At 52.6% G+C, this 23,896-nt stretch overlaps 2 protein-coding genes across 2 annotated transcripts; one reads left to right on the forward strand and one right to left on the reverse strand.

Moving 5' to 3' along the window:
* Window positions 1-4,435: 4,435 nt before the first annotated feature.
* LOC119108110 (E3 ubiquitin-protein ligase RFWD3) lies at window positions 4,436-13,569 on the forward strand. The gene is made up of 8 exons (XM_037231688.1): window positions 4,436-4,593; window positions 6,832-7,750; window positions 8,421-8,614; window positions 9,123-9,263; window positions 9,638-9,721; window positions 9,764-9,826; window positions 11,547-11,711; window positions 12,236-13,569. The coding sequence occupies exons 2-8, from the start codon at window positions 6,838-6,840 to the stop codon at window positions 13,055-13,057; spliced, it is 2,382 nt and encodes a 793-aa protein (XP_037087583.1). The 5' UTR covers window positions 4,436-4,593; window positions 6,832-6,837; the 3' UTR covers window positions 13,058-13,569.
* A 705-nt stretch (window positions 13,570-14,274) lies between these two features.
* LOC119107730 (cysteine-rich hydrophobic domain-containing protein 2) lies at window positions 14,275-22,874 on the reverse strand. The gene is made up of 4 exons (XM_037231271.1): window positions 22,441-22,874; window positions 16,942-17,152; window positions 16,422-16,538; window positions 14,275-14,977 (listed from the first exon to the last, which is right to left on the reverse strand). Exons 1-4 carry the CDS (start codon window positions 22,560-22,562, stop codon window positions 14,927-14,929), a joined length of 501 nt encoding a protein of 166 aa, XP_037087166.1. The 5' UTR covers window positions 22,563-22,874; the 3' UTR covers window positions 14,275-14,926.
* Window positions 22,875-23,896: the final 1,022 nt, after the last annotated feature.

Genomic DNA, 23,896 nt, shown 5'->3' on the forward strand with positions numbered 1-23,896 from the left:
TGTGCCTTTGTTAGCGTACGGGATTTATTGGCGTGTGAGAAAGTCTTCCTGACATAGTGAGGCATGCCTGGCCGCTCCAATGCGGTAATAGACCTGCGCTGTTGACATGGTTGCTTCTTTTCATGGCATGCATCTGTGGTAAGCTCGTACGGCTGCATGCCCAGAACTGTATGTCGTGTACCTTCCAAGGCTGTGGTTATCCCTGAGAGCTCATTGACCTCAATACTTTAACATATTTAAAGCTGACCAACTCTGCTGAAGTGACTATTGCGCACTGCGAAAATCCCACGTATCCGCAAATACGTCTGACGAAGTCCAACAAATGTCTTGTGAGTTTCATCGGTATGCGTAAGACCACTAGCAGCTCCAGTGACGCCTCTCATTGCGGATGCGTGGCTGGGTCATGTTCACGCTCATTTTAATCACAAATTATTCCGACAGCTGGGTTGTACTCCGTACAATTACAACATTAGTGTGGGTGCAATATTAAAACAACGGCGCGACTAAATTCGCACGTTGTCAATCGTCCCTTCGCTCTCACAACTTGGCTAACAATAAATTATGTATCAAACTTTAAGCCGTCAGAATATGTTACGAAGCGGCAAACATGCAATGATTACATAACAGGGCAGTCTACATCGACCAGACCGGCGCAAAGCACATTGTAGGTGTAAGAGGTTGTGGTGGTCGGCGGTAGCGGGATGATGCCGCGTAAATGCGAAAAGACCTGCGTGCTGTCGATAGGTGAGGGCTGGCAGACCCAGGGCGCCCATCGCTGCCGCGCGGGTGACACGCTGGCGTCAACCTGTGCGTGTCGTGAACAGGGCCCGGATCTCCAAAGAAACCCACGAGTCATTAAGGGCCCTGAACACAGCGAGGCTGCCACGGGGGATGACTAGGTCACCGCGCCAGCCCAGCGCTTGAACAGTCGCCGCCATTGGATCTTGCTGAAGAGCATCGGTGACGATCTTGGCCCCACGGTTAATCACCCCTTGCACTCTAATTAGGTGACGCGCTGCAGCCACACCCCATACCGAGAGGCAGTACAGAAGATGAGGGCATGGGACTGGATGATAGATTTACGAACCTCGGGCGACGAATTTGTTGGTTGTGGTTTTGACTGTGGTGGAATTTTTGCATTGTGATTCGTCACAAGCAGCCAATATTGTTGGTTGTGGCGGATTTTATGCAAGCGGAAAAGGATGGGGCTGCGCATTTTAACATAGGATATGAGCATCTCCCAAGAAAAGGTACCTGCAATAGGACCCCCCCCCCCCCCCTAGCAATGGGCGACGAAGGGCCTAATTGGTGTCCCGCACTATCCAGGTGAAAAGATAAGGTTTCACTTCAGTATCGTGGAGTGCCGGGAAGAAGAGCTCTTTTGGTTGGCTTCATTTTAAGGGAGTTAAATGTGAAGTAGGAATTAATCACTTGAGTGGTTTCCTCCTGTCGAGATTTCAAAACGGATGGTTGGTCTGGATGAGTAGAGTCTAGCAGTTGGGTGTGGTCCGTACAGGATACTAGATATTCGTGAAGGAGGCAAGATAGAGATTCGTTCTCAAAGATACTAAAGAGGATAGGGTCAACCAAGGATCACTGAGGGACACCGTGAATCGACAGAAGAGAAAGATTCTGCTTCTCACCGTCTACCTTCGACCAGCAAGGTAGCTCTCAAACCATTTCGGATCAATGCAATATCACTGCAGCTTTATCAGAACGACGCCGTGGTCGATAAAATTAAAGGCACGGTTGAAATTTACGAAAGTGACGGCCACGATGAGCTTAACCCCAATCCGAGTACAGCTCACTCAACGGAATCGTCCAGGGCGTTTTCGGTTGAGTGACAAGATCTGCACGCGTACTGTGATGTAGCTAAAAGATCATGGGTTCCTAGGTTGGACGACAGCTGCATGCACACAACTTTTTCGTGTCTTTGAAAAAACAGGCAAGCTGATGTGCGTACGAAAATGCTAGCGATTTCACGAAAGACATATTTGTGAAGAGCCGAATGTAGAAAATAGAAGAGCGAAGAGAATAACTGCCGCATTTCATTATTGGTGGTACCCTCATTAGGTACCGCCAATGTTTGTCTTTGACCGTGAGGTTCTTTCGGCACAGACGTCTGCAAGTGTCCTTAACCTAAAAAGCGTTTCCCATAGCGTTACGCAAAAGTGAAGTTCTTGGTTTTAAGTTAGCCCCAAGTTGAGCGACTTCAAATTTACAGACGAAAGACCGGTCTGGATGCCAAACACACCCATATTGGTGGCACCGCGTGTGAATCAGTTGGGTAGCTTCAGTTGGGTTACTTCACAGTACTAGGTTCAGTTAAGGTACCGAACTGTATTCAGAATGTAAGTTGCATAGGCATGAACGTAGGTACAACCCACGCTTGGGTTTGCCGATTTCGGTTCCAATTTTTCCTTTTTGAGTGAGGACTTAGCAAAGTCTTCCATGCATTTCTCCATGTTCCCTATCGCGTTATCCAACGTTCAATCATTGCGATTTTTTGGCCCAGGGGAACGCTTCTTATAGTTAGTCTGCTTTTCCAAAGACGACTTCAGATAATCTCATTCGAAAATATGGGGGCTAGGGTCGGGCATTTCTCGCCATTGCGTTTTGAATGTTCGGTACTATTACAGATGCTAATTACAAGACTCTAGGTTCGCCGGAAGTGACTTAACTTGACCTCTGAAATCGAGGATACACTTGCCGCATAGAAACTCTGAGCGAGGATGCATTACTGCATGAGAAGATGTAACCACAGCACTGGGTTAGGCTTCTAAGACTTGAAGTGCGTATCCTAAACACTGTTACATAAGTTGCATCACTAATAAATTCTGACAAAACGTTTAACATACCCAGACGAACATGGGTTAGCCAAGGTGAAAAAAATGCTGCCCCCATTTCCATCCACACTCAACGTGCACGGGACCATGAATATCTCTGCAGAGCTTAGAACAAAAACTTGGCCAAGCTCTGAGGTCTATCCCTTTGGATAGAACCAGCTTAACAATCTGAAAGGAATAACACCGGTGCGTTATTTTGTATGCGATCTAGCATCTCCTCCCTTCTGTTGATCATTGCCTGCGATAAAATACAGACGGCAAATTGCTTTCCAGTACCTTCATGGCTTCTTGCCCCAGTGAAGAAAGTTAGAAATATGTGAAACACGCACAAAACCATGCCGGTGAAAATCCATCGACCAAAGCTGACGAATTTGTGCGTGTGAGGGGGGGGGGGGGCGTTTCACCATCAAGGAGTCCCTCCGGGAGCCCTCCGCACCTCTCACCCGTTACCAAGACTGGATAAAAGCCGCACACCGCAAACCACCGTGTGACAAGCATGCGATGCTGCCTTGGCGTGCCTTGTAAGCAATATGACAAGTTCGGCACCTACCTTTCCTGGTACATACACACATACATGCACAAACGCACGCATACTATATATATATATATATATATATATATATATATATATATATATATGTATGTATATATTCGTATCACTGAACAGTACGTTCTCGATAAAGTAAGCAGATGTATAGCTTCGGTGATGCTGAAATGAACTATGCATGGGCAAATGCATATTTTCAGCTTTTATGCGTTCGTTTGATTGCTGAAATCACATCTTTCCCTCATTCGGCAAGTCACAGATCAGTTCGCCAGTTCGCTGCGTTGAGTGCGCTCTGTCTCCTGCGCAAATCACATCACGATGTAATTCACAGCTGTGTGTATCCATCATGAGTGCATCCACACAGAGCACCTTCTCTGCTCAAATCCGCTCGAGAGCGGAATTACATAGAATGGCGCTTCCTTCTGTTAGATCCACTCCGGAGTGTATATACACAGAAAGGCGCTCATGTGTAAATCCACTCATATCTGAGTCGATTTACTCCTGAAGCCACGCTTGTGTAGATCTACTCACAAGTGGATTTACACAACAACGCGTTTATGTGTGGATCAACTCAGATCTGAGTCGATTTACGCAGGAGTGACATTCTGTGTAAATCCACTTCGTAGTAGATTTAAGCAAAGGAGCTGTTCCGTGCAGATGTAATGAGTCTATTTACGCACGTCCGATCTCGAAGATGTGTTGATAGTCCATAGTTTCCATATTGTTTCCGCTGTAACTGGTAGGATTTCTGGTATTACTGTTGCTAGCCACATAGTTATCCCCTGATCTGGACAAGCTAAAATCGGTTTTAAGATGATGAGATGAGCCCATGTGGTTGGAACATGCATGTGTCAGGGAAAAAGCCAGAATTATATGCACATTTGTTAAAAAATATGTGAATTATTTTGCAACAAGTGTAATGTTCAGTGCACGAACTTGACCAGGTCGCCGCCAGGTAAGAGCGTATTTGGCGCTCCTGGTGCAAAATATTTTGTTGTACCCGCGTTTATTGGCAGCGCAACCAACTTGCGTTCGTATCTAAGGTGACATTGAATTCGTGTTTCAAACGGCGTGTTCACATACCCAGTTAAAAGCGGCGCCTCGTTTTTTCTGGCGTGCTGTTTAAAAATCCCTGTGTTATCTGTGCTCCTGGAGTAATGAATATGACAAACCTAGTTGATTTTGATAGCCGATAATCAGGTATGAGATGCTTTGAGGCTCCGGGTCTATTCCAACTTGGGTATGGTTGAATCCCACTTCTAACGAGACTGTTTTCCATATTAGTTGTGTTCTTGAGCAAAAGACACTGGCATGGGGACATTGTATCATTGTGCATTAAATATAGTAATTCTGATCATGCAATGACTGCAGTGTGGGAATTTACATGGAATGTTGTGCCTCAAATAATTCGTATCACTGGAAAGCAGAACAGATATGTTGTGTGGGTGTGAAAACAATAAGTCTTTCTGTGTTTATGTTTGCAAGGTTTGTTGTTTGGGTGCTAATTGTTCATTTGTTGACCAGGCAGCTAAAAATGATGCCTGCATAAATGACATAAAATCATGATTGGTCATGGGCTTATCTGTGGGCTGTGTCCCCACCCTTATGGCCTTACCTTAGGTGACGGGACATGAGGTTAGGCTACAGCACCGAGGCGATTCAATTTCTTGATGTCCCAGTGGCATGAATGACTTAAAATCAGTACCCTTGATGCATGTTTATGTTATCCTTATTCCTGTTAATTGTGGCTGACAGCAGCTAATTGGTTTCAGTTGCAATTCTTCTCTTCCAATTACCATTTAGCATTATGAAGATTAATATCCCATATAACTGTGTTAATGCTGTCAGCCTTTCCTTCACTGGTCCATGATGTTCACAACTGGCCTGGCAAGCCAGACATCTTAACCCTGACTGCTGTGCCAAATTACTGTTTTATCTCTATCTCTTATGTTGTCCCAGAGTTTTTATGCCAGATGTCAGGTACTACACACAGGCAGTAGCCCTTTTAGGTTTATTTCCTTCAGCTTTTTGCACTTTTGTCCAGTAGTAATCACAAGGTGCATATTTTTTTGCAATTATTGTTACTACCTCCTTGCTAGCATGCCTTTTTTCAAACAGATGACAAGTTAACTAACAGCAGCTAATGACAACTGATCTAATTTAAAGAAATGTGAAAGGGAAGTTTTCTGCCACACAGTAACATGGCAGGTGACAATATGTATTCTTGCACAGTGTAATGCATTTGTGTATGCAATTATCCATGCTGATAGCTAAAATAATTTGTTTTTTTCCAATAGCTCAAGTGGTTAGAGCATCTGCCTTCTGATCCACCCATCTGTAGCAGGGTTTGGTGGATTTGAATCATTGAGGTGCTGGTTATTTGCCATAGGCAGACCTGCAGTGGGTGGTGGGGGTGGCTAAAAAATATGATAACATCAGAGTGCATGGACCAATGGACTGTGCCAAGCATTGGAGCTCATTCACCTTTCATCACCAAATTCTGTTGTCAATCTGCAGTTGCATGATCATGTGGCAAGGCTCAGCTGTCAGGGCTCATGCAGCAAGCACTGCTAAGAGTACACTCTGAGCTGAAAGATCTAGCCATTTGAAAATTCAGGTTAAATATTTATTAAAAATGCAAAGATTCATCCATAAAACTTGTTTGTCATGTTTATTACATTCTGCTCAAATCAAGCTTAGTGAGCATTACATCTTATAATCTAAATGTGAATATTATCAGTAAATTACCTTGCCTACAATACCCCAGGTCTGTAACCATCTAGATCATCTGGCCATTCTAACCTTGGAAGACTCATTATAGGCATGGTACACCACAACTGTGACCATGTAGTTTCAGCAGGAGTAATTGCTGTATACCATTTAATCAGAGTTGACAATTATTTGGAGTTTGAGTGTGTTAACTGTGCATGGCCATGCTGTGCCCATTGTCAGAGTTTTTAAAGTTTGTCAGAGTTCACTTAGTTCACTTTAATTCTTTATGCTTCATTCAACCATCACATATGTATTTCATGGGGCAGTTTGCTTTCATTTGTGGCAGCCAATATATTTCATTTTTAGAGGACTTTTGTGCATTCATCTCCAGTGCTCTTCTGGCCATAGCTTGATTGCAACAATATTCAGTTTTCTCATTCTGAAGCTGCACAAATATTATGTTTGTGATCATTGCAATGTTTCATGTCAATTGCATGAGGCAGTGGAAAGCAGCTCCAGTGGTTAGGTTTGTAATAATACCTTGGAATATAGTAATGGTTGACTCATCTACCCCTTGAGCTGTGCCATCCCCCAGTCAACATTTGTATCTCACTTCATCTGATATGCATTCTACTGCATCAGAGGCAGCTCTGCAACTGGACTACAATGCTAGTTACATCTCCTCTCCAAGGCAGCCCTGATAACCCCTCTGTGCCATCCTTACAGGAGACGATGAGCCTGCTTGAGGAAGACATAGTCATAGATGATTCCTCTGACTCTGAGGTCGGCTCGGACGGCGGTTCTGTCATGGACACGTCGCCCCCGTGGTCGGGCAGCCCGGTGGTGGGGCTGCGGCCGGCCGGCCGCGCCGCCAGTCAGTCAGCGCCACCTGACGGCACCGGCCGCCTCCGCCAGCTGAGCCCCAGCCCAACGGCCGCACCACAGCTCGACTCTGCGTCAGCGGCCGTACCGGGGGCGGAGCCGAGCTTGGTGTCAGCGACTGTGCCGGAGCCGGAGCGGAGGTCCTCGTCGCCAATCGCGCCGGAGCCGAACGCTGTGTCAGGAGCGGGGCTGGAGCCAGAGCCCAGTTCTGCCACAATGCAGCATGAGGTGCGGACTAGACTGCCTCCGGAGCTGGCACCAGGTGGAGGCAGAGGAAGAGACTCACCACCTGGGAGTGGGCCAGGCTGGGGCCTTGACCCCCTCGCAGCTGGCGTACGGCGAAGTCCCTGCCCGGAAGGCGAACCGGAGGTTTCAGGCCTCGACAGTCGAGTGCCACTGGCACGGGATGACCCCGGCCCGATCAGCACCATGGATGTGGGCGCCGGGCGCGAACCCGCCTCGCCAGCGGATGAGCCGGGCAGCGGTGCCGTGGGGCTCCACCCACCGCCCGATGTCCAGGTGGTGGCGGTTGTCGGCGGCGGTGCGGCGGGCTTCTCCGGCAGGAGCAGCCTCGGCGCCAGCGGCCTGTGGAGGGATACAGACTTCCGCGAGCCGGCGAGGGACGGCGGCAGCGGCTCGGCGGACGCGCCGGCGGGGCCCGGTCCGGCCCTGCGCTCGGCACCCGCGTCACCGACGGCTGACGATGGCGCCGCCGCCGCCGGACCCCAGCCCGGCCAGAAGACGCCTCCCAAGATGGACGGAGGTACGGCTCGAGGAGGCCGCCCTCGGCACCGTCGGCTCGGAGCGCGATGTCGTCCATGCTCTGTTTGACTGCCTCTCCCCTCCAAAGTGCTTAGCGTGTATTTTTAGCGAACTAAGCAGTATATCTCGAGGTATCTGAAAACTTCAGCAACCATATTTACCGGGCGTTACAGTGCGGTAAATTGTATGTTTGATTGTCATGCCGCACTACACACTACGCCCAAACTTCACCTTGCTCGTCACATGTCAGCACTGCATATCATCATGACTACCTCAGCGATCATCCGTGTCATCGCGTATTATCGCCCATGCTCGGTTCACCCTCCATCTAAATTAGGTATCGCTCAATTTCCCACCGCATTTCTGGGTAGCAAGCCCTCCCTCCTCCCGCTGACTCCGACGCATCAGTGAACGTTAGTCCCGCTGCTGACTCGGACCGACCGATGAGGTTCAGTGCTGACATCGACTCGCCCTGACCTGCAGGACTCAGTTCTGACGTGGACTCGGACCTAGGGTTCCGGAGGCGCTTAGTCCCACGCCGACCCATGCGCGCCGACAGGGCTCAGCTGTGCCGAGTTGGCAGCCTCGCAAAGCCAGGACTCAGCCATCTCACGCCGGTTCACCCTCGCCGGTCTAAGGCAGCTCTGACGCGCACTCCGTCCGACGGGCAGGGTTCATGCCGGCGTTGGAGGCGCGCTCCCCACAGTCGGAGGACGGCCAGTGCTGCACTATCTGCTTCGAGCCATGGTCCAACTCGGGCGAGCACCGGATCGCCTCCCTCCGCTGTGGACACCTGTTCGGACGGTCGTGCATCGAGCGCTGGCTGCGTGGCCGCGACCCGCGCTGTCCACAGTGCAACGATAAGGTGCGGGGGAGGGGGACAGGTGTCTTGCGGAGATTTGCCGTGGTTTGCAGGATGTGGGGTTGGAAACTTCGCCCCCGAAGTGGTCTAGGTCTCGCAGGGTATTGGTCGCAAATGTAGCAATGGGTGCTGCTGAGAAAGTGAGCGTTATTAGCGTCAGGTGCTCGTCAATCCATGCAGTAACCCCGATTGCTGGTGAGACGCTCTTACTCCGATGCACTACAGGTCTTTACTTTGAGAGGCGAGCCACGTAACGAGCCAGTGTTTAGCGTTAATTTCCATCCATTCGTGTAGTTTGTGGCGTGACGTTGTCAGGTTTTGCCACTGGTGTGCCTCGGCCATGAGTATCCCAGGCGTCTACATTCTGCCATTCTGTTCTATCGCTCCTCACTAAGCCGGCCTCTCTGTTTGTCGTCACTCTGTCATTGGTAGCTCTTCTCCTCTCTGTCCGTGTGTTCATCCCGCTCCGTTCGTTTCTGCCCGCCCCTATTCCGTCCGCGTCTGTCGGCAGGCCCATCGGCGCGACATCCGCGTCATATTCGCCAAGAGTCTGCGCGTGCTGGACACGACTGACCGTGACCGGGCGCTGGACGAGCTCAGCCGGGAGCGCGAGGCCAAGCGGAAGCTGGAGCTGGACTTCGCCGTGGTGCAGGTGCTGTAGCGTCGCCGCCGCAGAGACCGCCGCCTGCTGGGTCCCGGCTGGCTGGAGGCGCTCTGTGGCAGGGCGCTGTGCGGCCGGCGAATGTCACACACTCGCTTCAGGGAATCGGCAGCATCAGACGCCATCATACTTCGAGGAGTGGTTGTTAAGGGTCGTGGGGCCAAAGTGGAACAGAAGAGGTCGTTGTGGCCATGCCATTACAATAGTCCAGAGATGCCTCTTTCCAAACCTCGACTTTTTTGCCGGCTCGATTTGTGTGATGTGCTGCATGTGTGCAGAGCCTGGTAGGCCACGCTGGTCTGCGTGGCGTCGTCGCTGTCGCTCGAATATATCCAACCCAGCCTGACAGGCCCGTGCCCTGGCAGGTCAAATGTCAGATGAAGGAGAACATGATCGAGCGTCTGCAGGGCGAGCTGCGCGCGCTGCGTCAGAAGGTGGGCGGCGGCGGCGGCGGCGGCGGCGGGCAGCAGCCCTCCGGCCCAGCGCCGGCCGCCGCCGCCGCCGCCAGCGGCGGCGGCGCTGGCGCCTCGCTCAGTCTCCACTGCAGTCTGGAGGTGAGCCGCGTACCAGACAGGCGCCGCCTCCCAGCCGGCGTATGGAGGGCTCCAGCACTGCACAGGTCCGCTCACAGGCGGATGGAGGGCCCCTACACTGCACAGGTCCACTCACAGGCGGGTGGAGGGCCCCTACACTGCACAGGTCCACTTACAGGCGGGTGGAGGGCTCCAGCATTGCACAGGTCCCCTCACAGGCAGGTGGAGAGTCCCTTTATTGTACAGGTCCGCTCACAGGCGGGTAGAGGGCTCCAACACTGCACAGGTCCGCTCACAGGCGGGTGTAGGGTCCCTTCATCGTATAGGTCCACTCACAGGCGGGTGGAGGGCCCCTACACTGCACAGGCCCACTTACAGGCGGGTGGAGAGTCCGTCCATTGTACAGGTCCACTCATAGGCGGGTGGAGGGCTTCATCACTGCACAGGTTCACTCACAGGTGGGTGGAGACCTCCAGCACTGCACGGGTCCGTGCACATGCGGGTGGAGAGTCCCTTCATTGTACAGGTCCGCCCACAGGCGGATGGAGGGCTCCAGCACTGCACAGGTCCACTCACGGGCGGGTGGAGGGCCCGTACACTGTACAGGTCCGCTCACAGGCGGGTGGAGAGCTCTAGCAGTGCACAGGTCCGCGCACAGGCGGGTGGAGGGCTCCAGCAGTGCACAGGTCCGCGCACAGGCGGGTGGAGGACTCCAGCAGTGCACAGGTCCACGCACAGGCGGGTGGAGGGCTCCAGCTCCGCACAGGTCCGCTCACAGGCGGGTGGGCAAGGTCGAAGGTGTGGTGGTGCTCGCGGCGAACCAAGTAGTCCGCGTCCGTTACCAAGGCGTCTGACAGTTTCATGTGAAAAAGTCTTGCAGCATCGATTTGTTTCTATGCCTGTTTTCTAGCGTGCATTTTGATCAAACATAAATGGACATTGCTACTGCCAAACACTAGGGGAGGGGGGGGGGGGGGGGCGAGGGACGACGGCTGTCCAACCGCCGTGTGTGCAAGCTCGGCGCGTGCCGCTGCGGAATCCGTGGCCGGTGCCGTTCTCCACCGGTGTCCGTAGCCGGTGCCGTTCTCCACCGGCGTCCGTGCTCGCGCCGTTCTCCAGCGGTGTCCGTGGCCGGTGCCACTCTCTCCACCGGTGTCCGTGGCCGGTGCCGCTCTCTCTGTCGGTGTCTGTGGCCGGTGCCGCTCTCTCTCTCTGTCGGTGTCCGTGGTCGGTGCCGTTCTCCACCGGCGTCCGTGGCTGGTGCCTTTCTCCACCGGCGTCCGTGGCCGGTGCCGTTCTCCGTTGGTGTCCGTGGCCGGTGCCGCTCTCCACCGGTGTCGGCAGCCGGCGTCCGTGACTGATACCGTTCTCCACCGGCGTCCGTGGCTGGTGCCGTTCTCCACCGGCGTCCGTGGCCGGTGCCGTTTTCCACCGGCGTCCGTGGCCGGTGCCGTTCTCCACCGGCGTCCGCGGCTGATGCCGTTCTCCACCGGCGTCCGTGGCTGATGCCGTTCTCCACCGGCGTTCGTGGCCGGTGCCGTTCTCCACCGGCGTCCGTGGCTGGTGCCGTTCTCCACCGGTGTCCGTGGCCGGTGCCGCTCTCCGCCGGCGTCCGTGGCCGGTGCCGTTCTCCACCGGCGTCCGTGACTGATACCGTTCTCCACCGGCGTCCGTGGCTGATGCCGTTCTCCACCGGCGTTCGTGGCCGGTGCCGTTCTTCACCGGCGTCGGCGGCCGGCAGGTTAGCCGCGGCGGCGGCTGCCGGGTGATGGAGTACAACAGCTGGATGGGCCTGCTGGTGGCCTCGCAGCCCAGCCAGAACACGCTCTTCCCCGGGCACGGCGTGCGCAAGATCAACACCCTCGACATGCGGCCGCAGCAGTTCGTCTCGCTTCACCAGAAACAGGTGGGTCGCGCGGGAGGCCGCGATACCTCTGCACGCGCGTCCGACTGGGCGGATGCTGAGGAAAACGAAATGCTACTTTTACTTACGCGTCTCTCGTCACATGTCTGCGCGCTTCTATGGTGCAGTGACAGCGGAATGTCTACGAAGACGGGGGAAGAGGGGGAGCAAGTTTGATTTATACCACGTTTCTATCCATGTACCGTCGTGGGGTTAATGTTCATTGTCGCTCGGAGCTGATGTCTGTGTGTGTGTGGGGGAGGGGGGGGGGGGGGAGCAGCTGTCCTCTCATAACCCGTCGTCCGTGCCATGGTTATTGGCTCATTGTATTCGCATGAAATCATGGTGAATTCAAAGCCATCCATCCCAATTGTTAACATCCACTTAAAAAGATCGACGTCCAGGTTTTACGGGGCTCTTCGTCAGCAACCGACAAGACGATGTGTGCGAGCGTCGTTATGCCCCGCGTTAAGTCCAAGCACTTGCTGTCCGTATAGCTGACGCTGACCCTGACCCTGACCCGGCAGATCCGAGACGTGCGCTTCAGCCCGGAGCAGCGCGACCTGCTGCTGTCCGTGTCACTGGACCGGCGCGCCAAGCTAACCAACGTGTGCGGCAACACTCTGGTGCAGACGTACGACTGCGAGTCGCCGTGTTGGAGCTGCGCGTGGGACCGCGACGCGCCGCACCTCTTCTACGTGGGCCTCCAGAGCGGCGCCGTGCTGGCGTTCGACACGCGCGCCGGCGCCGCGCCGCTGGATGAGCTGGCCGCCGCCGGCCACGCCTCGCCGGTGGTGTCGCTGCGGCACGTGTCGCGCGGGGGTCCGGACGGTGCCGGCGGCCTGCTCGCCTGCCGGCTGGCTCTCTGCTCGCTGCAGGAGGTGCGCGGTGAGCGGCGCCGCCACGACCTGCCGCTCGACGGCCCGTTCGTCTCGGCCGCCGTGGACGAGCGCACGCGCCACCTGCTCGTGTCGAGCCGGCCGTCCAGCCGGCAGCCGCACGCACAGCACACGGTGTGCCGGCTGCGGCGCCTGCCGCTGGATGATGCGCCATCGCTCGTATCAGCCGAGGTGGTGCAGGTGTTCCGCGGCGGCACCAGCCAGCGTGTGCTGTCGCGCTCGGCACTGGTGCCGCACCCGCTACGGCCGAACGCGCCCCTGGTCTGCGCCAGCCAGGAGACGGCTCAGGTGACGCAGCTGTGGGATCTGGCCAGCGGCGAGTGCGCGCACACGCTGGCCGCCTCTGAGCCCGTGCTGGACGCCTGCCCTTTCACCGTACACGACCGCCACTTCCTGGCGCTGCTCACTGAGCGACAGGTCAAGATGTACCGCTGGGAGGTGACCGCGTGACCGCCGCCGGCCGCCGGCCGGACCCCTCCTTCCCCGCCATGTTTCGTACCTGATGCCAGTGTCGTTACCGCGTGAATATAAAGAGCTATGTTTTTACCTGGTGGTATATTTCCCGTGACGGGACACACTGCTGCGTGGAGTATATTGCTAGAAAGCGGGGCCGCCGGGCGGGGCGCACGGCGACGGCCGCCGCTGTGGCGAGATCGAACCCTGACCGCGGCCGGCCGCGCCGCCGCCTCTGGAAGACGCCGCGCGAGTCACACGTGAACAGGGCGTGCCGACGTCACGCGGCGCCCGAGCCGGGGCAGAGGTACGTGGCCGCCCGGAAGTGTGCCGCTCGAGTGTCGTCGCCTCCCGCGCGGCCGGTGAGAGCGCCTGCTCGCAGTCCGGCCACAGCCGTCACACGCACACAACACACCAACAAGCCAGGTGCCCTCCGGACGGCCGGCCGCCCGGCGCGTCACGACGCCGTCGGGACGGCCGACCGCCCGACGCGTCACGACGCCGTCCGGACGGCCGACCGCCCGGCGCGTCACGACGCCGTCCGGACGGCCGACCGCCCGACGCGTCACGACGCCGTCCGGACGGCCGACCGCCCGACGCGTCACGACGCCGTCCGGACGGCCGACCGCCCGGCGCGTCACGACGCCGTCCGGACGGCCGACCGCCCGACGCGTCACGACGCCGTCCGACGCACGGAACCTCGCCGGGGGCGGCCAACAGCGCCCGCCTCCACACACCGCCGCCGCCGCAAAACCGCTAACGAAGCGCGGCGGGACCGCAGGCGGCACAGTCAGAGAATCGAGCTCCGTCGGGAGAGCTGCGGCCCGCGTGACCCGTGATCGGAACCATCCGCTGCTGTCTCGCACACCTCGTGGCACTGGCCGCGCGCTGCGCAACACTTCACACAACAGCACGCACTGACAAACACTGCGCCGAGCCTAGTCGCCTCCTACTGTCTGTGGGGCGGCCTTTGGTGGGGAGGGTTGATGACTAAACCTTTGTATCTGGGTTCCCTGTTCTACGCATGGGGAACTCCCCTTCGCGAAGTTAACAACTGCAACTATACTGTTCGCACACATTGTATACTGCATAGATTATCATGGTGTTTAACGAAATCCTCGAGTGCCGGTCGGCCACTGCGCAATACTACGGATACTGCTACGACGCAATAGGCTGGCGCAATATTAGTCCCTCCCCCCCCCCCCCCCCCCCGACAAAAACACTCCGGCCCGTTTTCACATGGCAACTGGCTCGTATGCTCCCAAAAAACATATCGAAATGAGGTCAACGGGTGTGCTTCCAGGTAACTGCAAGCACATACAACTCCAAGGCGCGTGCGGCGGCGACCCTCCGCGGAATTTCCGGTAAGCCGGCGGCCGGCACAGCACGGCACCGTAGTCCGATCACCGGTGCCGCACGAGGCCTCGCGCGCGGTCGCCCGCGCCCGACATGTGTTTAAAGCTCGGTTGGCGCACTCGCCGGCCAGCTACGCCCACATGCGTGCACCGCCCACACCGCGGCTCGGCCACCCAGGCGCCAATCACGCCATGACGCAGGCACACGGCCACCAGTCATGCTGTGGCGCTGGCAAACGGTCATCAGTCACGCCATGATGCTGGTACACGGTATCAGTCACGCCATGACGCTGGCACACTATCACCAGTCACGCCATGATGCTGGTACACGGTATCAGTCACGCCATGACTGACACACGATCACCAGTCACGCCATGACGCTGACACACGGTCATCAGTCACGCCATGACGCTGGCACACGGTCACCAGTAACACGGTCTCTGGCTGCGTCGCAGTTTCGCCTGCCGTGCGCCGGCCACGCCGCGGTGCCGGGCTGGCCGCCGGCCGCCTGCTAGTCGGGCCGGTTCAGCGGCAGCTTAGGAATGAACTCAATCAACAGCACCTGCCGGGGCAGCGTTATGTCGGGTCAGGTCAAGACGGAGCGGAGGAGCATGAGGATGAAGGGCATCACAGGCGGAGAGGTGAGCGGAGATGAAGTGTTGAGCACAAGCGAATGGTTAGGCAGCATGACATAGTCAGTCAAGCTTTCACTGGATGCCCAGCTTGTGGCACGAGTTTGTTTTTCCCCCTGAAAGACCCCCACCAGGGCCACGGCCTACGCCTGCAAAACACCGCAACTACAATTAAACCCCACATATAGATATCGTACATCCACGTCGGAGGTTTCTTATTCGCATGGTTTCGATCCACTCCTCGTGGTTTAAAATTCGAATATTAGCGATTACGGATGCGTCCGGCCTACATGCTGAAGACGAAGCGATTAAGAACTGTGTGAGCCATGATTTCCCTCCACAACACGGGCTGCTGGCATTCCACTGCATGGGGTTAACATTAGACTACATAGGGTCCTTAATAAATACCGCGCAAGGATCCTACTGAACACTGCATGCGGTCTTGACTTAAGGGAGTGTTCCACATTTGTATGGGGGTTTTGAACTGAAATGATCATCTTGAAGAATATTCAGTGCAGTTCACAGTCCTGCCCTTCTTAAGACCCCAACCCTCTAGTTTCTGAGCTGCGCAACCGCGAAGATGTACAGATTTTTTCGGGGAGACTTTCACGGTCACCCAGACATCCATGACATAATAACGCTCCTAAAATTTTCTCATTGGCTATGCGGCGATCAAGACAAAAATAGAATTGTCAAGTCGTTCATATCTGACGTTCGTGAGCACGATTTCCAGACATAACAACGACCGCCATCGGGCTCTACATCAATGTTGCGCAAGGTAAGACTACGTGATCAAACAATGACGTATTGAGAACCGTATTTACTAAACAGATAATTTTTTGTCCAGATCAGCTCTTGCCATTTAAAAGTATACCAATAGTTATAAGTGAGTTCATTTCATCACAGCCGATGCTTGCTTCATATCTTCAAATGTGGAACACTCCCTTTGAACACCACGTAGCGTCCATATTTAACACCACGTAGGATCCTTAGCAGACACGATAGGCATAAAATCCTGATTAAACACTACATAGGGTCCTTGTTTATCACTATATATGGTCCTTATTAAAGGAAAATTGTCGAACAGAACTGCCACGTTTAAAAAAGAGAGAGAAGGAATCACATGGAAAAGCAGTCGCGACCCACTATCATAGCTGCTCGCATAAACAAACAATTTAAATTCAGCACTAGATGAATGCTACACTGTATGAGCAGGATTGAAAGTACCTGCAGGCCTCCAGCACCACTGCATGCCAAACGTCAATCTGATTAAGCCCTCCAGCGATGAGGTGCGTGAATGGATGACAAAGAGCATCGAGTAACCCAAACGGTCCTCCACTTACATATTCTAACATGATCGAGTAATCAACTTACGTATTCTAGCATGGTCGAGTTATCACAGTGGTGCCGAGCGAGCTTCCAATGGAGGCCCAGCTTGTGATACAAGTTTGTGTTCTCCCATTCTAGCGCCTTCTCCAGGGAGTGCTTCGTCTGCAAGAGCATGGCAGCCGCGGTCAGAACTACGCGGGTGCACAGGATGCTTGAAGTAGCTTGCATAACGACACTTAAAAATGATAGTCAATAATGATATTATGTTGGAAATGAGTCAGTGCTTCGCTGGAACCAGGCATTCGAGATATCCTGTTAGTCAAGCACGAATTTTGACACAACCTTATTACGTTGCAGGCGATAAACCCACTTCTGCACTGCAGTGCGACACTGCGCACAAAACTTATCCAACTCGAGCATGAGCATCAAACACGAAATCCGCCCCAACGCCCCAACGCCACTCCGATGCTCTGCTGCCGGCAGCCACCGCGCGCACGTGGCTCGCACCCCGGCGAGCACCACTGGCGCGCCGACAGCGGCGGCGGCGGCGGCGGCGGCGACGCACCCGCTTGTTCAGGCAGATGACCGGCCAGAGCGAGCAGCCGAGAGTGCAGCAGCAGCACAGGCAGCCGCAGAACAGCCACTTGGCGCTGACCGGCATCGTCTTCTTGAGCACACCGTTGATGCGCTGGACAGTGGCGCGGTACTCCTCCGGCGCCACCTTGGCCGCCAGCGCCGACGGAAACTCGGTCGAGAAGCGGTTGTTCAGGCCGAATCTGCCGGCAAGCGCGCGTCGGGCTCGTGACTGCACGCACCGCTCATCTGCCACCCCGAAGCAACAGTCGATTTCAGACCCACGGAAGCGATCAATGTGTTGAAAAGTGACTTTTATCAGACTCTATGGTACGAAAGTCCACAAGCGTAGCATTCCGCAGGTCCACACACGCTTTTGCCAGAGCGATTGTCCGTGTTCTCCTCGGCTGGTATCAGTCACAGGTGTGCCGCTCTGACGTCGGGGAGTCGAGATCTGGACCAGCGTTCGCTCCTCCGCTTTCTCTCACTCTGAAGATACGACCTTTCGAATGTCAGCCCTCGCCCTACCAAGCAGGGGGAGCTCTTATGATGACCTGCGATCGACCTTCAATATACGATGACGGACTGGTTAGACGAGGTTACCAGCCTGACCGGCCAGTCGTCGGGGCGGTTCTGCTATGAGATCGCTACAGATGCGCCAAACTATGTCACCGCGCAGGGACATGATGAGCGGAGCGCGGCCGTAATGCCGAAATGGCGAATGCCGAAATGTATGTCAGTGACCTTGAGTAGAAGGCAGTGTGGTGTTCGCACGACTTGCAGTTTTTATCCCTAAACTGAGTCAGGATGTCGTAACTAATGTTATCCGAGCACCATCACATTCAGGAACGTCTATTCACCACGAAAGTTTGGAGGGGGGGGGGGGGGGGTCTGGGCAGGGTAACCAGCCAAACTCAACTCCAATTCACGGAAAACTGGTTTCTCCTCGAATTTCACCCACTTTCTTCTCAAAGCTGGGGACGAGGACCCAAACTGAATAAGAGACCACACCTCCGTTAGCAATGACCAATGTTTTTATCGTAGTTAGTAAACATAGCCATGTCCGCAAGATGTTTAAGGGTGTTGCAAAGTCGACCGACGATTCGTAACGATCGTCAACAGAAAATAATAGGGTTCCTTACTGTGCCCGAGACATCTAAAATCTACACTTCCCACCGTCTCATTCCTCGTCCCGTTCCAAATTGTTCAGCAGAGCTATCGATGTATCTGGCGATACATTACGACACCAATCAACACAGTACCATTGTGCCAACCTATCGCGCCGTAACAGTACCGGTAGTATTGCATAATTGCTGACCGTACTCCATGGCGCAATATTACAATTCATAAAAAGGCTAGTTCGCAGTATCGCTTTATCTAACGAGGCCCACGTTCTAGATGACGTTTGTGTGTTCAGCCTCGGACCTAGATTGCAAGTCACAGCGATTTAACATATCGAACGTCATGTGATGTCCTTACTAGTTGCTGAAATTCCTTCTTTAACGTTGGCATCTAGTGAGCAACTCTTCACTGCTGTGTCGGTCTACCATACAGCTCCCCAGTGGTGTGTACGCTCCTCGTAAACGTGCGCCTTCCAGGTATTTATTAAACCGGTCACAAAGGCCACGTTTTGTTTCTCCTAGAACAATATCGCAGGGCATGAGCTAAAAGAGGTCTTACGTGCTACGTACTGCGTTCTTCCATGTGCATTTTCCGTTCAGCTCATTAACACGTGTCACAAATCCTGTTCCCCACTAGAGATGCTGCAGTCTCCAGGACTGATCGCACCGGCATGGAATTTAAACTAGGATCACCGGTCTCCGCTACTCTAAGGCCGTGCACCCGGCTCTATCGTACGGCGTCACTCATCTGTGACATAGGATGTTCGCATATACATAATTTGCCTATTTCATTTTTCTCCTTCTCCGCGATGATGATGTGGCGTTACATCGAAAACATGCAGCCCAAGCGGTACGCCGAGCTTCCCCTCCGGATTCCGGTGTTCTGGGTGCCATTTTCACGGAAAAGAGGAGCCGCTTCAGTCAGATTGAGCTAACACCACTCGGGCTCAGAGCATGCAAGCAATCTCTCTCCGTGTCTGTAACATAAGCACCGTGCACTCAGTAACGATGATATGTACCGAACTGTAATGAAGCGTGCTGAGGGCGGTCGTGTGGTCTAGCTTCCGTCTGGTTCCACCACCAGCACGGTGTCCAGGAATGAACACGTCAAGTTTTGTGCGGTGTGTTACAGAGTAGAAGAAATGCTGGGATGGTGGTTATAGACTTTGCCAAAAATATGGCAGCGCGTTAAGCCCATTGATCCAGATACCAATAATCTCATTGATGAAACACAAGTACAATGTTGGTGTTAGATCACATTAATCTAAAAAAGTGACTCAAGCCAGTGCACAAATGCTTTAGCTGAAAATGGTGCACAGCGGTTGTCCATCGCCGGGCGGGGCAATCGCTACAAACCTTGACGAAATCCATTTGTGATCATAAGCACAGGCTGAAATGTCACGTACTGACCATGCCACAAATGCTTACTTGATCACATCATTTAGCCAGAATCTCTTGGCACCTTATGATCCATAATTGTGTCAGCAAAAAATCTAAACCATTAAAAATCTCATAAGAAAGAGTTAAATTCCCTCGGCCTGTTTTGACCTGTCAAAGGCGAGACTAATCGTTATTAAAATAACACTCCTGATGCAGCTTGACGAGACCTTTGCAACGACGTTTCACGCCTGGCTCTAGCATCTTTAGCATTTGAGATCTAAGATGGGGTTCTGGGGCCTACCCCCATACAGTGAAGGTGAAAAACCCCTGTAGGACATGAGCTAATCAAATAGGGGTGGTGGAATGGTGGTGTTGCTGCAACGTTATACGAAAGACACGCCTAATCAAACATGACACACTAGGCCTGCAGCCCAACTCGTAAAACCATTCATAATAAAAGTATTCATTTTCTGAGAAAGCAATCCTAGATGGGTGACCTTGGACAAAATGGCATAAACACTCCACAGAAGGCCTGTGGATGTGACCATTTGAAGATTCCCTGAATCTTCATTTTCACGAGAGCATTCAAAACTTCAGACTATTAACATTCAGCTCTATTCCACACTATGGCAGAGATGTGAAGAATCCCAGTAAGTTGCCTCTAAAAGTCAAGACCAAGCCTCCACAGCAGTGACTCAGTTCTAACCTTCACCAGACAAAAGGACTTCATGCCCCCCTTTCCCCCCACAGGGGATCTCAGATAAGAAATGTGCCTGAATAGGCAGTGCAGACACAAGACTGTCATGCCAGATGGGAACTGGGGGGCCGCAAATGACTACCATCAGGAAAATGACATGGATTACCTCATGAAGCCTGCAGTGTTTGATTAATATGGTTGAACATCAGTGTATGTGGCCTTCAATGGACCAAATCAAGTAAGCTTGGTGAAGTTAATGAATTTAGACTTTTCTATCTTCGCCTCAATGTGCTGTGCAACAGGGGGTAAGGTGGAATGATGCATCTATTGGCTGAATGCTAGAGGTTCCAGCTCCATCTTTTGATTTGTTTTTTATTTAGCAGCAATTGTTTTATATTCTATATTTTTTGATTTTATGTTATATTATTAATTTTATTTAAATTAACAAAATTCAGCAGCAAGCCTCTGGTGCCAGGGAAAAACAGAGATCAGAATCCCTCTGAGCCGCCCCCTTCCTCCCCCCCTCCCACCCCACCCTGGGCAAGCTTCCACATTGTTGGTTTTAGCATATCACTGCAGGAAGTTTGTAAAAATGCATATCCTACAATGTGTACTTGATCTGTGCCTGCTGATCAATAATGCAATGAGGGAGGCTTCCAACATCCCTCTCTATTCAGAATGGTTAGGGGTTGAAGCATAACACACTGGCCATGCTTTTGATCACTGCCAATCCACGCCATGCTTCTAAGATCTTATCACAAATGTTTTCCTTGGCTGCATTGTCTCTCAGCCCCCATCTTGATCTCTCCATTAGTCACCATGCCTTAATCCCTGATTTTCCTTTCCAAACTGACACTAGATAAAAATTGACATGTCATCTTACAACTTTATAGGTGCACCTCACATTTCCCATTGCGGTGGGGTGTGATTCGTAAGCTGACTTCATATTAGAAAAGCATTATATGTTATTACTCAGATACTTTAACCAGCCACTTTCACAGTTCTTTTTCAGGGTGAGCTTTGCCTCTGTACTGCCATTATATAATAGTACCATTGATCTGAAACATTATATAATATGGAAGGGCATCACAGATGATATTTGTATTGGTTTCTCTCAGTTCACATAAATCATTACTTCTTTTTTAGCATCCACACAAGTAACAACTGAGATAAATTTATCCTTCATGTGGAAAAATGTATATCCCACATGAACACTGGTAATATTACCAACAAAAATCAGTTGAGATTGCTTTGAAGGGAAGATCTCAGACTCTGCTCTACAGCACAGATTTCAGACACATGCCCCTGGCATATTGGGCTTAAATCCCAGAACACACACAAGTTTAGTCTGAATAACATCAATGTCAGCTTACAACTGACCAATTCCAGTCAACCCAGCCCAGAGTAGTTGTGTCATGACATTGCATTTCTTCATCCAGGTGGCTCAGTTGGCTAGAAGTTCAGATTTTCAGATTTTTGTCCACCATGGCAGGTAAGGTTCAAGTTGCTTCAAACTCAAGAAACACTTACTTGCCCTTAGCTGGGATGGCCTGCTTAGAGCACCTCCATATTTGGTCACAAAATTCTGCCATTAGCCTGGGACTGATTGCTAGCCTGGACTTTCATAATTGGATGGCGGGTCAGGGCTCACACATGCAGTGCGTAGTTTACGCCCAGATCCCAGAAATCCATATGATTAGAAGAGTTTGGACTCAATCCTAACAAACTAAATCTCCCTACCATCCTGTCTGGTTAAAGGATGAATGAAAGCTTTCTGAAAAATGACAAATAAAAATAGGTGCATATTCACTTTGTGTGTAGCCCACTCAATGAGAAATGCTGTGAGCCTAGCTACTTACTGAGGCCATAAAAATATACAAAACATGAAAATGAAATGTGAAAAAGAGACAAATAAACTGGTGTCACCTATGACATGCTTAGTTTAAAGTACAATCCAGTCATCCATACATGATGGAGAAAAATTTAGTTGTACTCAAAGGGTCAGACTGCATCTTGGGACATTTTTCTGTCAACCCATGGTTTGCTCATTGGCTTCTAAAACACCATATGATAGTTCTAGCATGCTTTTTAGACTAGATAGTTGCTAATGCTAGTTTAAAACAATATCTACTACTTCCTAGACCCCACTACTTCCTACCTAAAGCTGCATTAAGGATTTCATACAGGTGGCAATACAAATCTGCAATCTATCCAGGATCATGTCCTGAACACCAACCATGTAAATCAATGCACATGCTTCCTACACACTCATTTGAAAACATGAAGTACTTACACTGTTATGTTCCCTGAACCACGGATTATTACTGGTTCTGGAAGTAGGCTTGTGCTTGCAAGATCAGATGATCCATCTACCTGTTCATCCGAGGCTTCATAGATCTCATCAAAGTCTGCCATCTTAGTTGGCTAATATTTTTATCAAAGGAAGCAAGAGTAGACACATACACAGACACTAGCCATCCGTGAAAGTGGGTAGGTCTCCAGGTTTGTATAGGTAGGTCGCGTTCCTGATGCCTCGATCACGACAGCACTGCACGCAACACGACAGAAGATCACGCGCCCTGGGGCAATATCGATTCGTGCATTCCTCTTGCAATCACCACGTAACACTCCTCGGCAAAATCCCACATTTCTGACAGGAATGACACTGTCCGCACCACCCCCAGACCATCCTAGGACAATGACAACAAAGGAAAGTATCTCCGACCTCAGTCCTGCGCAAAATTTATCAGCCTCATTCGTCCTTGCCTTGTGTGGCCAATAAACGCTAAAGTGCTGCCAATATGCATGCGGAAAGAAAGATAATTTACGCTATTCAACATAATTAAGTAGCATAGAAGGTACGTAAGTTCCCAACAGCAGATGAAAATGCAAGCTCTGAGCCAAAACCTAAGATTTATTTGACATCATATGTGTGGTTCCTGAAGTCAAGGACGATGCACAAAAGGTTGCAGAGCAGTGTTAAATGGAGGGCGGGGAGGGACCAAACGACCGACAAAACCTGTTCGCAGATCCACACTCCAAGGCCATGAAACTAACCGACACGAAACATTACCCATTTGATGACACCTATTTAATAAACTATCCCGACCCGACCCGACGGGGCCCCGACCAGAGTAAATCACTGGCTACGGCTTTAAAGCTGATTGGGAAGTGGGTCTTCAGGACCATGCCGACACAAAGCCGACTGCGTGGTGCGGTGGTACCTGACTGACATATAGGCCCGTATCAACTCAGGGAGTCCCCGATCGGCGCAAAGGGCTCTCTGACCATTAATTGAGTGTCTGGCTTCTCAGCTCTGGCCCCTGAATAAGACTCCGACCAGCTCTTTATGCCCTTAGACCCTCCAACCGGGCCCTTGGTCGCCGGACCGGTTAGGCCCTCTAGGCTCTTAGGGCCTCCTCGAACGCTACCTCTGGCCGACCCGGCGCCCCTTGACAGCACAGGATCCCTATTAGACGCTGTGGGGCCCCGAAAAATATAAGTCACCGGCTCCAGCTTTGTCCCCGCTTGGGAAATGGGCCCTTGGGCCCATGCCGCCACGGAGTCGACTGTGCGTTACTGTTCGTGTCTGGCCGAAGCACAGGCCTTTTTCAGCTCAGGGGGCCCCTGACCAACGCGCATGGCCCTCTGGTTGACATTCGAGTGCCCGGCCCTGCGGACCAGGGCTCCTGAATTAGCGCTCTGGTTGGCTTTTCAGGCTCTTCGGGCCCTTAATCGTAGGCTTCGAG

Source organism: Pollicipes pollicipes, unplaced genomic scaffold, assembly GCF_011947565.3.
Source record: "Pollicipes pollicipes isolate AB1234 unplaced genomic scaffold, Ppol_2.1 Scaffold_6686;HRSCAF=7923_pilon_pilon_pilon, whole genome shotgun sequence".
In the NCBI taxonomy this organism is placed as follows: Eukaryota; Metazoa; Arthropoda; class Thecostraca; order Pollicipedomorpha; family Pollicipedidae; genus Pollicipes; species Pollicipes pollicipes.

What these genes read in the sequence shown, in the direction of transcription:
- LOC119108110 (XM_037231688.1), top strand. Translation starts at nt 6,838, where the DNA reads ATGAGCCTGCTTGAGGAAGACATAGTCATAGATGATTCCTCTGACTCT. An exon ending in GTCTCCACTGCAGTCTGGAG is followed by an intron (nt 9,827 to 11,546) that starts GTGAGCCGCGTA and finishes GGCGGCCGGCAG; the next exon opens with GTTAGCCGCGGCGGCGGCTG. An exon ending in TCTCGCTTCACCAGAAACAG is followed by an intron (nt 11,712 to 12,235) that starts GTGGGTCGCGCG and finishes CTGACCCGGCAG; the next exon opens with ATCCGAGACGTGCGCTTCAG.
- LOC119107730 (XM_037231271.1), bottom strand. Translation starts at nt 22,562, where the DNA reads ATGGCAGACTTTGATGAGATCTATGAAGCCTCGGATGAACAGGTAGAT. An exon ending in TCATCTGCCTGAACAAGCGG is followed by an intron (nt 16,539 to 16,941) that starts GTGCGTCGCCGC and finishes ATGCTCTTGCAG; the next exon opens with ACGAAGCACTCCCTGGAGAA. An exon ending in ACTCGACCATGCTAGAATAC is followed by an intron (nt 14,978 to 16,421) that starts GTAAGTTGATTA and finishes CTGCCCCGGCAG; the next exon opens with GTGCTGTTGATTGAGTTCAT.